General features: G+C 39.9%; 1 protein-coding gene across 2 annotated transcripts in view; it reads left to right on the top strand.

Moving 5' to 3' along the window:
• The window catches only part of SLC28A3 (solute carrier family 28 member 3), a 40076-nt gene extending 27238 nt beyond the window's left edge, over nt 1-12838 (top strand). For both annotated transcript variants that reach the window (XM_048930860.1, XM_048930861.1), the window contains 8 exons: nt 672-797; nt 1896-2026; nt 2870-3038; nt 4725-4922; nt 7995-8076; nt 9083-9181; nt 10823-10946; nt 11464-12838. In XM_048930860.1, coding sequence (XP_048786817.1) covers nt 672-797; nt 1896-2026; nt 2870-3038; nt 4725-4922; nt 7995-8076; nt 9083-9181; nt 10823-10946; nt 11464-11566 — 1032 coding nt within the window. In that variant the 3' untranslated portion in view covers nt 11567-12838. The remainder of the gene's footprint in view (nt 1-671; nt 798-1895; nt 2027-2869; nt 3039-4724; nt 4923-7994; nt 8077-9082; nt 9182-10822; nt 10947-11463) is intronic.
• The last annotated feature ends 5137 nt before the right edge of the window (nt 12839-17975 follow it).

Below are 17975 nucleotides of genomic sequence, written 5' to 3'. Positions count from 1 at the left end.
AATGGGATGAAAAGGGGGCACAAGGCAGATAGTGATAGAGAGAATGGGATCCTGCCTCATCTGCACAAGGCCTTAGCCACGGAGGCATAGCACATGGTCCACTTAATGGAAAATCCAATAAAATTACACTACAGCAGTATTAATCCAAGACTTCAGAGAAGAGTGAAAAGATCACTGAGTAGTGTCCAATCCCCAAAAAACACTTACCACATCATAGTTATTTTGCAACAGTGCCTTACTCTTTCATACTTCTTCTAGAATGCCCTTAACACTACCCTCAGGATACGTTCACACTCATGCCAGAAGTACTGGGAGCACCTACCCATAAATACTGGCTGGTGCACATGTATCCCACGATGCACAGCTCTACCTGCAGCTCAAATCCATGGCTGTTTCTAGCTCACTCAGAACTCGATTTGGATTTCTTGGCAATTTCACTTGGCCTTTGGAGGAAAGTTAAGATCTGCAAGAATCATCAGTAAGAGACATTCTCTCCTGAAGAAAAAAGCCCTAAATTATTCATGTTGTGCACTCATTAGCACAAAGATTGACTGGTGAAAAACACATAGGAGTGTGCGATGCAGCTGGTGATTTTCCTGCCCATTTAGTAAGATAAATTTCTGAGGATTTATTAGGAAGTTCTGAATTTGTTGTTTGTTTTTCAATTCCAGACAGAGTCTCCTCTCTTGGTACGGCCATATTTGCCATACATCACCAAATCTGAACTCCATGCAGTCATGACAGCAGGATTCTCAACTATTGCTGGAAGTGTCTTAGGAGCATATATTTCTTTTGGGGTAAGTGAGAGAGGGAGAACTGAAAACATATGGTTTAGCTTAAACTATTTAAGTAGAGAAGCCCAGCTAAAATACTGGGAAGTACAGCTGAGTTATTCCTCTACCTCCTTTTTTTTTTCTTTCTGATAGAAGTTATCACAAAAAAGAAGAAGATAACATGGTCTGATCTTAAGTAGAGTAATACACCTTAGGTGTACAGAGAGTCTTCCTGCCTTAGCTGCAAGGAAATTCTGATTTCTGTACATTTCTGCAGTCCAGATGAACTAGCATGGAATATGCTTGCTGGTCACAGATGAAGTCCTTCAGGAGTGGCTGCTAGCCATACAATCCTAAATACTTTGTTTGTGACCGAAGTTCTAGTAATGCTGTATAAACACAGATAGTGAATGCCTTGTCTTCCATGAGGCTAGCAGCACAAGGTTAGACAGAAAAGGAAGGCTGAAGGTGTGATTTTCTATCAAAGACATCAGGGGATGGATGATAAAGTTGTTCCATATCTGAATAAAATACAATGGAGAGACAGAGGCAAGAAGAGAGGACTGACTGAAAAGACCAAGAAGCAAAGAGAGGAAGAGCTAGAAATACTGCAAAAGCTAGCAAAGTTTTTTGCATAGAAATTTATGTAAGAAGAGATGAAAGGGTAACAGAGAAATTAAGTCAAGTACATTTTTTTTAATTGCACTTTCAAGAGATGGAAATAATGTTTGGCTATCAAGGAACATACATGCACTGTTACAGAAGCTAGCTCTCACTCTTCTGTTCTTCTATTGCTGCATGCAGGACCTGGATTTGGTTTTGTTCTGCCATGCATCTGGCTTTTTCGTTTCTTTCTTTCTTTCTTTTGATTTTTGGTTTGGATAGGAGAGAAGCAGCTCTCCTCATGGAAAGATTCCTTTGTACTTTTTACTTCTTAGGCTTCCACTCTCTCCAGTTAGCTTTCTCCAGTTTTCTTTCTTTCCCTACAAGTAATGTGATATTTTTAATGACTCCCTGTAGAAAAATAATCCAGTCATCTAATGATTTTAGTTGCTTTCTACATGCTTGTTTATGTTCATGATGCAGTTATCACAGCATATTTTCTGTCACTCAAAATTCTAGGTTTCTGCTTCCCACCTACTGACTGCTTCTGTCATGTCCGCACCAGCATCGTTAGCCACCTCCAAACTGTTTTGGCCTGAAACTGAAAAGCCTAAAGTAACTTTGAAGAGTGGCCTAAAAATGGCAAAAGGGTAACTCATCTAGGTTCTATGTTAACAGTAATAATCTTGTGAAAACACCATTCAGAAAACTAATTAACTCCTTATACATAAGATTTAGGGGCAGCACATGATGAGTGGGCAGGAATTAAATCAAGTACATGCTGCTATGTGCCAAGCTAGCAGTTTATGAATTCAAGTGCAGCATGCCCAGCTATAACTATCTGAAGGTACCTACCACTACTCATCAGGACAGGTGCAGAGCTGCTATGGACCTGGGCTTGACAACTCTTCAGGAGACTGAAATGCCTGTTCAATGTGAATCACCAAAAGATTTTCCCATTTTCTCTTTTCTTTGCAACAAATCTACGAATACAAGCAAACAAAAATAAAGGTAGAGCAACCATTTCAGTGACGGCAGCAGCAGCAAACTTTTTGCCCGTCTGCAGGGAGACTTACTTGCCTCAGGAATGACAGACAAAGCAGAAAGTCTTGGAAGAAGCTGCTTCTGAACAGAATAAGCATCTCTGCAAGGGCTGCCTGCAAAAAGATCAGTGCCCACTCCCTCATCCCAGCAGTGTCTCAAGCAGTCACAGCACTGGGATATGATACAGATTTTGCCCCACCTCTATTTCCAAAACACTCTTGCTATCAACCATGCCAGAATTTGTCCTCAGGGTACCAAAGACACACCCTCCCAGTATCTCCCAAGAGGATCCAAGGCACAAACCTGACCGTTATTTTCCTTATGACTGCACACACAGTTCTAGGAGTTGATTGCTAATCACATTCATGAAACTTTTAGATCTGTGATTTTTCTTGAATTACAAAATGTTCACAATCTGTTGTGTTTGCTTTTTTTTTTCACTGAATAAGTGAATCAAATAACCTGCTGGAGGCAGCCAGTCAAGGTGCATCCAGCTCTATTCTGTTGGTGGCAAACATCACTGTGAATCTCATCTCCTTCCTTGCCCTGCTGGCTTTTGTCGACTCAGCCCTCTCTTGGGTGGGCAGTTTGTTTGACTATCCACAGCTGAATTTTGAGGTATGGTCTTCAAGTCCTTAATACAACTTACATGTGTACATAATCTGCTGTTCTTAAATTAAGCATCTGTGTGGCTTGTTGTTGTCATCTGTTTTGTTGTGTTGATTTTTTAGTATGATCTAAAAATTTATACTTTTGCACACGTATTCTTCAGAAATGTCTTTACTATCAAAGGGAAATTTTTGCCATGTAAATATTTCTGTTCATTAGTCCATGTAGAGTTTCCCTCTGAACTGTTTTTGATAAGTGCACTTTTTTGAGCATTGTGTGCCAATACTTGTCTCTTCTGGCTTGGCTGTGTACTTGCCAAATCATTAACATCTCCTTCAGATAAACATTGAAGTGCCTTTTGCTTTAGGTAGCCATAGCAAGTCCTTAAAGCTCCCCAGCTTCACCTAAATAAAGACAGTGGTACAAGGCTGGACTTGTTACCAACACAACTGTTAAACTACAACCAAATCAATCAGCTGAGAAAACAGACTTTAAATAGGACTCAGTTTTTGAGGATTTTTTTTTAGCTTAGGATGATACATCGTTCTTGACCCAACAGAACAGTGATTCAATGGATTTGGTCTTTCTGTTTTCCAAATTCCTGATACAACAGCAGTATGAAACATGGATATATCATTGTGATACAGGGCCTGAAGAAGTGGATAGACACTCACATTGGCTTTAATAATATTAAGATGCTATCCTACAGAAATTTCTGCAGATTATTTCACTACATGGACAACCACAGCAGAGGAAAGGCATGTGTATGCATACCTCAGCCACATTCATTGCAAGGGTGGTGTTTCAGAAACTAATGGATGGAGCAGGATTTGGATGAATGGATAAATTATAAGAAGATGCAACACACAAACATTTTCATTTGGCCATTTCTTTTGAGAGTCACTAACTTCTGTTGTGCTCCATTCCACTCTTGAAGAAGGTCCAGCTAGGACTGTAAGCCTCGTGGGTCTGTGCTGTAGATGTACAGGTTAGCTGTGCATTTTTGTCTTGAATGGAAAAGGAAGATGTTGGTGTGAGGACATACTTTTTGTGGGGTTGGGGCAGAGAGATGTGCAAGAACAGTAACTGCTTAAACATCTCAGTTAGGTCCACAAAAGACAATCTGCTTTCATTGCTTGACCTCCTTTCATTTGCAAAAATAAGCTACGCTGGAATATGAGATATGTTTTTTCTTGCATAGTTTTTATACTAGGAAAAACATGTATCATTCTAATTATGTCAGGAGTACAGCTTTTACGCAGAAATAAGCCCTTTTCTTTATACCAATTGGAGTTCAATAACCTGTAAAGCCTGTTCATTAAAACGATTTAATCAGCATATGAACCAGATTTCTATTCTTTTGTCAACACTTTTAACTCAAGCCCTTTTATTTTCTTCAAATGCTCTAACCATCCAGAAGTCATTTTTGGTGAAAAATAAGGCACAGAGACTTATTTTATATGAAGTGTTTGAAGTATTTGGATAAAATTAAGGATATATCTAATTACTTTTTTAGATCTAAATTGTGAGTTGATATTTTATAAATTAATTCCCAATCTCTCAGATGTTCTGGCAGTAAGAAAACCAATGTTCCTACACTGAAATAAACCCACCTTTACTTTCAGTCTATAGAACTTATCAGCTGTCATTGTTTTTTGATCACTTTTGACCAGTTTTGTCTTACATATTTTGCAGAACATTTGTGCATATCTCTTTATGCCATTCTCCTTTATGATGGGAGTAGACTGGGAAGACAGCTTTATTGTTGGTGGACTCCTAGGTTACAAGACTTTCTTCAATGAATTTGTGGCTTATGAACGTCTCTCAAAACTGATACACAATCGAGAAAAGGGTGGGAGCATGTACATAAATGATGTGAAACAATATATGACGGTAAGTAGCATTTTCTTTTATAGATATTTATTCAATCTAATTCTTTTTTGCTGCAACCAATATGTCTTTTAGTATGGGCTCATTGGGACAATGGTGGCATATTGGTTTAAACTGTGTCTTTCAGCAACAGATCACAATTGTTAAAATACAGCGTTGTCTTGTGAGCCTGCCATGACTGTTACCACACTATATCTCAAACAAGTAAAGAAAGGAATAGCTTATGGCTAGAGAAGTTTTAAAGAATATGCCATATCTCGCAGAACGCTTTCCTGAAGACCACGGCTATCTTCAAAGTGACTTTTTTCTTACTTCATTCTGAGGTAGCACTTCCCTATGAGATACTCTCCTAGGAAAATTCTGGGCAAGAACTGAAGGATATTCCTGTCCATAGAGATTTACTCAAGCATTATGCTTCTGGAGAGGAATCCAGGAAGCTCTAGCTCATAGCATTTAGAATAGTATCATCTTGTTGTCTGTGCAGCACCTGTACTGGAGGTTATTATCCCCATGCAGAAGGCAGTAGTACAAGGCATATAATATGGCATACACCAGGTATTTTTATGCCATATAATTTGCACTTACTTGCACAGTGGCAAAGAATACAGTGATCAAGACTGATTTTTGCAGCTGTAACTCTAGCACCCCCCTTTATGAGCTTTGCCACCTCCACTGGTCCTTGCTATTCCAATCAAGATAAGCTGTCAGTGTAGAGGACCCTTAGTTAAGAAACCTTCTTAGGTACAGGCTTTAATTTTCATTTTCTTTAGTATGATACTTTGGATACCTGCCTTGGTACAAAACTAAAACCTTGTTCCTGACCACTTGCATTCTTTATTCCTGGAACATGTATCAGAAATTGAGGTATAAAGCCAGTTAGTCTGATCAAATTCTCCCACTCTTGTCCATCTTTCCATTATCAGTGGTCCTAGAGAAAGATCTCTGAGCTAGATAGACCTTTGGTCAGCCTTGTTATAGCCATGTTATGTTCCATAAGGGAAAATGGCTGTGAATTCAATGAATTCTTAGATTTAGTCTGATTTAGATCCCATCACCTGTATTTTACTTTATTTTTTTCCTTTTTATTCAGTAAAATGCAGTATAAGACTTCTTTATTCACATTTAATACCCTCACAGAGCTGTATTAGCTCCCACAATAAAAGTCTCTGAGATGTAAAAGCAATTTTGATTCATAACACTTGTAAAAATGGCCAAGTAATCATTTTAATTGGCACAACCGTTCATCCGAGAGTAGCATAGCTTCCAGTTCTAATTTCTGATCTGCATAAATAATAACTAGTGTATCTAGTAACAGATATTCAGACAGAGAAAGCAAACAAGCAGTTTTGTTTACTGCCTGATCTAAGTAAGTAATTACAAAGCTTCCAATTTTTTAAGCTGGGAGAATGCAAGTGAAAGCAGGAAATCATGGTACACAAAACCTTTTCTAGGAAAAGCAGGCAGAATGTGCACTTGAAACACATTTTCCCGCATATGTACAGATTGATTGAAAATTTCTACAAATTGGTTTTCATAAAATAGGAAGGGAAATAGAGGAAACTTCTAATAAATAGAAAACCTACTAGAACACTCATCCAGCTGTCTTGCACATAAAATACAGTAAATAGAAGTTATGAGCTGGCTGGGAGCAAAAGTCTATTTGCTGAGGGATGCTACATTTTTTCCCAAAGTGTTGGAACTGCATTTGCTTTGAAGTTTCTGTATTGATTCCACGCACAGTCATTCTTGTGTCCTGTGAGGGGTCCCTCCATGTGGGAAGGGGTCCTTCCAAGAGAAGGAAGATTGCTAAACTCAGGAAGCAAATAAATTAGTAGTAGGGATTCATAAATCATAACATTTATCTGCCTGTTATTACATCAAGGCATCCACTCTGAACGAAACACATTTCCATTTCCTTCTTCCATCCACAGGGTGGAGCATACACAGAGCAGCTGGGCTCATAAAACTCTCTGCTTGTTAGGGACAGCATACCAAAACTTGAGATTTCAGCAGAGTGCTACAAAACCAGGCCAGCTATGAACACCAAGATGAATTAAAGCTCTCTGACTCATGACATGATGTTCAAAAAGGCCAAGTGAAAGGTGTTGCACTTGGATCAGGGCAACAGTCTGAGAGAATTCATCTCAGTGAGCAGCCCTGCAGGAAAAAGCCTGGCAAATGAAAAGCTGGTCGTGAGCTCGCAACCAGGAAGGCCAACCAGTTCCTAGACTGCAGCAAAAGAGGGGTGGCCAACAGGGAGAGGGAGGGGATTGTCTTCCTCTATACTGCCTTTGTGAGGCTGCATCTGGAATACTACATCCAGGCGTTGGAGCAGGTCCAGAGACGGAAGCATCTCTCCAAATTTAGACAGAGGGAGCAGGGCTTTTTTGGCTCAGAAAAGAAAAGGCCCCAAGGAGACTTCATTGCAGCAAAAAAATAACAAACAGGGCTTATAAAAAAGATGTAGGCTTACTTTTTAAATGGTCTGATAGTGACAGGAGAAGAGGAAATGGTTTTGAACTAGAAGAGGGGAGATTTAAGTTAGATGTCAGGAGGAAATTATTTACTCAGAGGGTGGTATGAGATGGGAACAGACTACTCAGAGAAGCTGTGGTTCCTGGAAGTGTCCAAGGCCAGGCTGGATGGGGCCTTCAGCAGTCTGATCCAATGGGTGGCAGCCCTGGCCATGGCAGAGGGGTTGGAACTAGCTGGGCTTTGAGATCCCTTTCAAACTACATCATTCTACCAGTCTGTGAGTCTGTGACACTGAAAAAATACTATCTAAGTTGTCACTATGAGTTAAGAATAATTTTTGTCTTTACTTCTACTCATCAATGTATATGAAGAATAAATCTACCACGTGGTCTTTGAGTCCTCAGATATGAAAGCCAGCATACCTGCAGGAACAGAATGAGCTAACCTTGTTGCAAGTCACACGCTGCGATAGCAACCATGTGCAATTTAATGATGTGATTTCAGTTCTCAGAGCCCTGGGCCACAATGCCATAGTTTCAGACTTCTAAATCAGCCTGTGCTGTCTTGATTCATTCAACTGAGTATTTGTTTGTTTTCCAGGTCCGTTCTGAAACCATTGCCACCTATGCTCTTTGTGGATTTGCCAACTTTGGCTCTCTGGGAATGGTAATAGGAAGTCTAAGTAAGAATGCCATTCATGGATTATTTATTAGCAAGCAAATACCAAGGAAGCACCCAGAGGGATGGGCTGCGGGGGTGAAGCTTGGCAGCTTTAGGAGCTGAGTATCTCTCTTTCAAGAACCAGTAGCCCGCTAGGCATGGGAGGACTCCCTAAGGGATATTCACACTGAGGTGTGGGAAATGAGCTGAGAACGAGGGGAGGGGACTAAGCCCCCAAATCTCCTTGTCAAAAACTCATGCTGCCAACCACTGCAGCTACTATAGATCTTAGGATTGGGATAAGCAAACCATCTCTGTAGCCAACTAGTTTGCAAGACAAAATTAGTGTTTTTCTTCAAAAATGTTACGTATATGCAACTGACTTAAAGGGGAAGAGAAAAACAAAAAGAAATTTAAAAAAAACACAAACTTTTCAGAATTCTAGGAGAATTTAAAATAAAGAAAAAAAGAAAAAGAAAGAAAGAAAGAAAATTCATCTGGCTTTCTCACTGCAAAGCAGAATTGCTATTAGATCCCTTTACCATGGAGCCCAGGTGGGCTTTGCAGTGCCAGCATCAGAGCAGTGTGTAAGAGCAGGATCCAGATGCGGGGCTAGATCCCAGTACAGTGACTGAAATTCACTTCTAAAAGCAGCTGTTGGCTGGCAGAGACGTGCAAATTGCCAAAGCAAACATAATTTGCCTTTTTTGTGCTCAAACCAGCTTCTTAACATTGAAAGCAAACCTTGCCACAAGGCTTTAACTAAACATACCTAATTTTCCTTCTTGATTTCTTCTGGTTAGAGCCACAGGGTGGGGCTTTGCTCACATGAAGAGAAAACTAGCATGTTAATTTTCTTTGCATCTACATGTATTTTTCACAGAATCACAGAATTGTAGGGGTTGGACAGGACCTCCAGAGATCACCTAGTCCAATTATTCCAGTGCTTGACTACTCTCTCACCGAAGTGTTTTTTTTTTCCTGATATCTAGCCTTCTATTTTATGCACACTTTACTTTTCTTCCTAGCAAGCATGGCTCCCACAAAAAAAAAGGAAATTGCTAGTGGTGCTTTCAGAGCAATGATCGCTGGAACTGTTGCCTGTTTCATGACAGCATGCATTGCAGGTACTGTACACGAGTTTGGTACATTTGGTGAAAGTGACCACAGGGCGGCAGCACATCAATGTGATAATTACAGGGGGGAAGTTCCTGCTACTTGAAACTTCATGAGATTAAAAGTCAACGTTGTATTAAAAGCTGCTGAAAAGTGGAGTATATGAAATATCTGTTTCTTTAGTTTAAACTTTTTTTGTTAGTCTTTGTGTAATACCCCACAAGAAAAAAAAGATGTTGGCAAGTTATATTTAGGATAAAATCTCTTCTTTACACTGCTGCCTATTGCAATAAAGAAGTAATTACAAAGCAGAAACAGTGAATTAGATGGGAAATAGAATGCAAGAGAGAAGTGAGAGAAGCTACAAAATTTTTATCTTAGTGCTAAAAGAATGCTTGAGGCTAATAGTATTCCCACTGTACGTTTAATTTAAACAAACTGTCTTAAGGTGGGACTCAACAGGAGATCCTTGTTTGCAAGTTCTCACATTCATAGTGACTGAAGAATCACAATGAAGCATCCAGTTAAGGGAGGAAATGAAAAAGAACATGTAAGTCTCCTGGGAGGTATTCCCAGGTATAATTCAGCAGACAGAACTCACCCCTAGTATTTAACAGTGCATTTCACAGCTTTCTTTTTGGGGCATGTGATAAACACTGGTATTTATCCAGTGAAGAATTGTTGAAATTGTTTCTTCATTAAGTTGAAAAAGAAATCTGTCTATAGGAACCACAGCTTTCTTGTCCCTTTGTGATCACAGCAGCAGCAATACCATACATGCTGTAAGGATAATTCTGCTCTGTTTTCTGAAGGTTATAGAAGTAAAGTACCTGAAATTTCATTAGGCACACTGTGCCCATAATGTTTTAATGCATGAAACTACTTAATATAACTGAGGAATCAGGAAGTCTTACTAAATGTTGTCATTTCACAAACTTGGCCTTATGAATAAAGTTGTGAACAGGTACTGGGTAATCTTTCCAAAACAACAAAATCTACGATGGAAAGAAAATTACATTCTTGCCTCTTCTGGAATGGCAGATGCTTTCATTTTACATTAAATGAAATGTTTTCATTTACACAGAAGGTGAAAGAGACATAGAATTTCTACTATCCCATGTAAGATAACATATTAAAAATGTGACCATGTTTCACAGCACTAAGTAGAAGGAAGAGCTGTTATTTTCACATTTTTGCGTCTGCATCTACACTGGATGTTAATATTTGTAATTTTGGAGAACACCAAAACAGGTAGATAAACCATACACATTCTTTTAAAACAAAAGGAAGGCTTGCATGTATACTTGTTCTGCTATAAATGCAGCATAGCTCCATTTTATTTATTGAAAGCGCACTGGCCCAGCACTAGCATACATTTTTAGAAGCATGAAAAGGCATAAAAAGCCCAGATGTTCTTAATGCAATGGGTCGCCACAGTTTAATTTCTGTAGGTAAAACATATGTGATTCCTTAATCCAGTTCTGTAAAAATTTTGAAAACGTCTAAGATTTTTGAGGATTTTAAACTTGCAGCATTTTATGGAACTATTTCAAGGGGTGATTTCAAATCAGCCAGAACATTTTATCCAACCTTGCTCCAGTAACTGACGCCCCCTAATCTTAAAATTACCAAAATTGTTCCTTGTTTAACAGGAATGCTGGCCATCCCTGATGTGGAAGTTCCATGCCACATTTTGTTACAAACTGCCTTCAACTCTACAAGTTCCCCTGCCAACATCACAGAGCTGGTCGAATGCTGCCAGCAGACCTTCACCAGGTAATGAGGGCCTGAGTATCCTCCACAAGTAGTGCAGGCTCTGCTGCAGGCGTTCCTCACCCTATTTCAGTCCCACACCAGTGGGAGGGAGCACATGGGTAGAGGGCTGGACCAGTCCCTCCTGCCAGCACGCCCTGGCCCCTTCCTCAGACCATTCCCATCTCCCAGCCATCAGCATGGTGGAGTTGAGCTTGGGAGAGAGCTACAGGCAGAAGGAGCAGATGGTGATGACACCCTCTGTCCCACTACAAAGGCCCAGGTGGGCAAGGGTCTCATTCAGCAGCTCTGCACCTAGTAACAAGGAGCTCTTTGTCTTTCTAGCAGCCTAATTTTTTTTTTTTTTAATTCTGTTTTCTTTTTCACCTCCTTTTTGTGAACTTTTAAAACTTCTGAGTCATGATAATTTTAACACTTTTATAGTCAGTTTTTAAAAATTACATGTTCGTGTGTATACATGTGTGTGTACACAAACTCACAAAAGAGGAGTAAATCTGATTTCTGTTTTTTCCTTCTCTAGTGCAAACAGTTCTCAGGAGAGCTTCTCTGGAGGAAACTACACCCTGAGCTTCTGGAAAAAATGTTGCCAAATACTGAATCAAACAACTTTTAATTGCACATGAATTAAGCTTTAATCTGGAGTGGGATATTCATAACTAAGAGCCATGTTTGTTGGCAGAAAGGCAGTAAAAAGCTTCCTTTTCCACAATTGTGAATAATATGGACCTTTATTTCCTATCTCCTGCAAGTCTACTTCTTATGACATGCATAGAATTAAGTTCCAAATTTAAACTGGGATGAAAGCAAGAGACCTTCTGCTAAAGATCTGTTCTCCTGTTACACATCAGAAAAGAAGGAGAACATTTCTGATTTCATTTCTACTGTGAAACTGATGAATCTGTAGCATAAAACTACTATTGGCAAGAAGAAAATCATGCTCAGGGGATCTGACTTGCAATTACAGAAAGCTGTGTACTCCAAATAATATTTTAGAATTATCATCCTTTCTGCTCCTTTTTGATACTTTAGAAGTGGTTTCACTGCAGGTAAAAGCCTCTGTTCTCAGAAATCTCTGTACACTTCTTCTGGTAACTATGGCTACATGTTAACTGAGCTTCTAGCATGGGATGCACCTCATCCCCTTGGCCACCAAAGTACCCAAACCAAGGGACTAGCCACTGTGTGCCCCAGCTCCCATCTTTCTGCCCTCAGCAGAAGGTAGGAGGCATCCTGTCTGTATCTGAATTCAGGAGGCTGATTTGTGCTTAGAGGTAACTCACATGACTTGGAAAGGTCCAAATCCCAGAGGAGGTTTCCCACATCAATTTGTCCCAAACTTTGTTGCTGAAGGTCGATCCCATGGTCACCAAGTGGGTACTCACTGTCATATTCCCAGCAGAATCAACAGAGCATCAACAAAATGTGGATAAGATCAAGTCAGAATCCAGCTCTCTGTGAAAGCAACGCTGATGGATCCCAAATACCAGGCTCTAAATGGAAGAATGTGCTATCAAATAAAATATTTCAAACAAAAAACCTGATTTTATTTCCTCTGGTTACGTTTTCTACACCACTGTAGAGGGTGCAGGATTATTTCCAAATTTCACTGAGACAAGTCCTTAATAAATTGAATAATAGAATAGATGTTTTAATAAGATGGGGACAACAAACAAACAAACAAAAAAAACAACCAGGAATTTTGGTAGTGAGTAAATCTGACATCCCTTTAGATGCCAGAAATCCTGGTTTCATGCAGGACTGACTTTTCCCATAGTGATCTGTGCAGTTCTTAACCATGGAGAAGTCCTTCATGGGTCTGTTTGATACTGCCTAAAAGCAAGGTTTCCAGCACATAAAGGAACATAAGATTTATTTGTTATATTCCTTTTTTTTTATTCTAGGATGTAAGATTTACTTGTTACGTTCCTTTGTTATTGTCTTCAAACAGTAGTACTGCCTGCTTTAGCTCTCCCCATGCAGAACACTGTGTTTATGTGTGTAAATATAATAAAAAAAGATTACCTATGTTCAGGTAAACAAATATGAGTTTCCATAATAAAATTACTGTATGTTTTTGAGAATGTGCCAAAAGTGCAGAATTTATGTTAAAAAAGGATGTCTGTTATGTTTTTAAGTTCTGCTCTTTTCATGGGCTAAAGAGCGGAAAAGTTTTGTTTTGCAAATGCCAGAGGTAGAGCATAACTCACACAGATAGAAATGAATCTATCGATTCTGACAAAACAGTATGCATTAACTTCTCATCTTTCCATTAATTATTGCAGAGTCTGCTCTGGGAAAACCAGATTAATAAACATAAACAGCTGCCAATACAGCTGTTTTCAGTGGGCTTTGATTTGGATTTACCCTAAAAGGTCCAAGCTTCCTGTAAAATTCAGTTTTTTGACTCAATTCTCCAAAATTACAAATGCCAATAGTACTACCGCTTCTGAATTTCAATACTGGTTTCCTGTTGTTAGATGTTTTTCTTTGGCTTCATTCTCCAAGATTTAGGAAACTGCATCCTCTGGTTTCAGAGCTCTTAAAGTGTGTTCCTAATCCTGTTAATTGCAGATCACGCTCAAATGCATGATGCAAATGTGTCTTAAAGATTAAAACTGACTGAGTGCACAGTTCTTAGTGACCATTATCACTATAGCACAGCGTAGCTTTCAGGTAAGTTCTGAGTTAGCTGATGTGAAATACAGAATTTTCAAGAGAAATGAATCAGAAACAATTCTGTCAAACACACTGTCCGATGGTTTTGCTGCTGGCTCAGTCAAAAGGTGATACAAATGGTGCATTGCATCCTAAATGTAACAAATGAAGCAGAGAGGGCTGGATAGACTGCTGAGTACCACCATGCTTCCAGGTAAATATTTTCCCCCCTTCTTTGTGATGGTGTTATGAATGCAAAAGGGGAGCCACGTATCTCATATGTTTTGAGTTAACCTGGCAGCTTGGGCCCAGGGTTGTAAGTGCTCAGGAACACATTTCCAGCAACACAGTTGTCAATAACAATGAACACAGAACACATAGCTATAAAGTCATTCTGCTTAATCAAATGCTTGCTAGCACTCCATTCTTGTATAGATTCTAACTTCACAAACTTTCAGGGTTAAGCAACGGACAAAGCCTGTGTAATCATATCACAGTTTCAAAGGTCCTACAAAAAAAGGGAGAGCTTTACCTGCTTTGCAGTTATTGGCCTGAGAGTATACACTGCATTGTAACTAAGGCAGATGACTAACTAATGTGCCTCAATCTGTCACCTTCAAAAATTATCCCCTGGATGTCACTATTTGTCTGAAAGCCTTGTGAAGCTCTGTACTGAAACATTTACGGTCGCTAAATATCTAGTCACTAAAAATCGCTGCTAACAATTCCAGGAAGTGTTTTACATAGGTGTACAACAATTCTAGGAAATATAACATGCAGCCTTTATTATGCTGAAAGCATATACTATCAAATCCTAAATATAATACAGCTTTTCTTTGGCCTCAAACAAAAAAAACCATTGAAATATGCAAATGAGGAAAAATGGTAGGTAACGGGAATATTTCTGTTTTAACTGACTGAAAGGAAACTGCTGTTGGAAAAAAAAACACAACACCTTATGAACAACTTTTTTTTTTCCAATTCCAACATCTCAAAATAGCCCTTGAAACTTGTATGCTTTTGTGATCATATGAATAATTGTTTCAAAGATGCAAGTCATGACTGCAGCAAGTAATGGAACTACCAAGTGTTCTCCAAAAGAAGTCCAACATTATCACATCTTTCTAAGAAAGTACACAAGTAGAGAGAGGGAAGTTTGCTAAAAAGGCAGAATATAAACAGTAATTCTTTTATTTTGCGGAATGAGATCACCCCCACTAAATTTGTGGATAACACCAAGGTGAGTGGTCCAGCTGATAATTTACTGGGAAAGGAAACCATGCAGAATGACCTTGATGGGCCTGGGAGGTAGGCTCATGCAAACTTCATGAAGTTCAGCAAGTACAAGGTCCTTTGTGTGGGCCAAGGCAGTTCTAAACATCAGTACAGACTGACTGACAGATGGATTGACAGCAGCTCTGCGGAGAAGGACTTAGGGATACTAGTGGCTGAGAAACTTGACATGAGCCTGCAGTACATGCTTGCAGCCTAGAAGATCCACAGTGTAACTAAGCTGCATCAAAAGAAGTTTGGCCAGCAGGATGAGGTTTTTACTCTCCTTCTCAGCTCTTGTAAAGCCCAATCTGAATCCAGATCTGGGTCTGGAGCCCCCAGAACCACATGCAGAGCTGCTGGACAGGTCCAGAGGAGGGCCATAAAGATTATCTGAGAGCTGGAGCATCTCTTCTGGCTGAGAGAGTTAGGATTGTTCGGCCTGGGGAAGAGACCTTGTAGTGGCTTACCAGTACTTAAAGGAAGGTTATAGGAATGATGAGGGGGTACTTTTTACAAGGGTATGTAGTGATAGAACGAGGTGTAACAATTTTGATATAGAAAGGGTAGGTCTATATTAGAAATAATCTATGAGTGTGGAGGTGATACAGTGGTAAAGCCTGCCCAGAGAAGCTGTGCATGCCCCATCCCTGGTGGTGCTCAAGGTTGGATGTGGCCCTGGGCAGCCTGGTCTTGTGGCTTGCTCATGACACGTTGGCTGATATTGAATGATATTTAAGGTCCCTAACAATTCAAGCCAAATTTTCATTATTCCCTTAAATAGATATTGCTATGCAGACTGCTATGTTAGACTGCTTTTCAGAATGAAGTGCAACAAGTCCATGGTTCCCCCATTATGTCAGTCTATGGATCAGTGCAAGACCACTTGGCCTTGACCCAGAAAGCTTCAAAATCTGTCAAGCAACATGCACTGACCTGTTGTCAGTAAGGTGGCTCTGAATCTCAGCCCCATCAGCAGTGGATGAAGACAAAGCTGTGTCCAAAGCAAAAGTTGCTTCCTGTCCTGGCGGGGTGCTTAGTACAGAGAGCACAGAGCCCTGCCTGTCAGCCAGCAGCACAGACAGATATGCCCAGAGACAGCTGGCATTTGCCCCCATATTCCCTGAGGGCTTAGGGCACTCTTCACACTTGCGGCACCATCCTTTCCTTCCAATCAGGCTCACAGAATAAGTAAGGCTGCTAGCATCCTGATTTGAAACAAAAAAAGAAATGAGCCTACAAGTATTTAATGTTTGAAATTCTGTATCAAACCATTTTCTCACTTATATCAGTCTAAGCTTGGGGAATGATCTCTGAAATTTGAATTGTCACACATTTAAACCAAGATAACCAAGACAAGAACTTGTTTCCTGGGATTTAATTCTGATTTTGAGCTAGTTTTAAAGTCAAATCAGTTCATGAGCTAATGGAAGTATTTTAATTACGACAATATTGTGATAGTGATCAGTTCACAAGTTTTTGGCTTGCTTACTGAAGATCTGAATCTGAAACTTAGAATATTCACAAAAACGTACTGGTGAAAACCAGCTCAAAACTACTTCATGATGGATTAAAGCATTTTCTTGTTGCTATGGCATAGAGATTCACTATAGCAACCAGTGTGTTAACTCAGAAGGCACTGATCAGAATGGCTGGGTTGCCATTGTGAAAACATATATTTTCTTTTATGTATATTGATTGCATAGCGATGGTTGGAGTCCCACTGTTTGGGAGAGCAGATCTGTGCATTAAGGAATAAACGTGGATTTGTGTCCAGCTGATAGTTCTTCTGCAGACCCCATGTATCTTTTGAAATTTTCCCTGTGATTCTGTGATGCCTCTGCTTGTGATATGCAAAGAAAAGCAGAAGCCTAGGAATGCTCTTAGCAAACATAATACCGTAAAAATTGTTCGACAGCAGGAATTGGAGAGACAGGTCTTTGCAGCTGTGGGCCTACACACCCACAACTCCCTCCAGCCTACTTTTGTATTAGGAAGTAATGAGAAATTGTGCATTGACTTGACTATTTTCTGTCAGAGGTTCTTACATACGGTTCAAAACAACAACAACACCAACATCCTGACCCTTTTCCTAAACTGAACAGCTCTGGTTAAAGTAAATAAGGAAGTACAAGAGCTAGGAAAAGAGAAAGAAAGGGAATGAGAGAGGGAGGGGAGGAGAGGATGTTACAGGGGAAGGGAGGTGAGGGGAAGGGAGGTGAAAGGAGGGGAGGTGAAGGGAGGTGAAGGGAGGTGAAAGGAAGGGAGGTGAAGGGAGGAGAGGAGAGGAGAGGAGAGGAGAGGAGAGGAGAGGAGAGGAGAGGAGAGGAGAGGAGAGGAGAGGAGAGGAGAGGAGAGGAGAGGAGAGGAGAGGAGAGGAGAGGAGAGGAGAGGAGAGGAGAGGAGAGGAGAGGAGAGGAGAGGAGAGGAGAGGAGAGGAGAGGAGAGGAGAGGAGAGGAGAGGAGAGAGATTGAAAGAGAGCCAGAAAAAAAGGTAAGACTATATCCATAAAGACATAGTCACTATGGAGAGGAGAGGAGAGGGTGAACAACTCACCTGATGCCAAATGAGGTGTTCTCTGTACTTCCAACATAACCAGAGGATTCTTGAGTTTTATCCTTCTCAGATCCCTAGGTGGCAGAACACAATCAGTGAAAGCCCTTCAGAAATAAATAAATAAATAAATAAATAAATAAAAATTTGTTGGGATAGAAGTATCTTGCATTTTCATTTGGATATATGTGGTATATTTATTGTTTCTTGTACAAAATGGTGGGCTAAATATCTTTATTAGTTGCCTCAGTTTCCACGTAATGTAAGAAAAAGACACTCTTTGGCCAATATATTTTGTTTTAATTGAAATACTGTGGGCCCTTTGAATAACTTTGAAAACAATGTTTTCATAAAATGCTACACGCTGATTCCCCCAAATCACTTGTTACCTCTATAGATTGTGTTGAAGGGTATTACTGCCTGTTAATAACAACAATAGTAAAAGTAGTAAAAGAATGAATTATGGGATAATATGCAGGGATGCGTGGCTGATATCCCAGAGTGCTGTGTTACCATGATTGAGAGGGATCTTGACAGTCTAGGGAGACCGG

Source organism: Lagopus muta, chromosome Z (assembly GCF_023343835.1).
Source record: "Lagopus muta isolate bLagMut1 chromosome Z, bLagMut1 primary, whole genome shotgun sequence".
Taxonomy (NCBI): domain Eukaryota; kingdom Metazoa; phylum Chordata; class Aves; order Galliformes; family Phasianidae; genus Lagopus; species Lagopus muta.
Note: the sequence above shows the minus strand (reverse complement) of the source record. Positions and strands in the feature narration are given on the sequence as shown.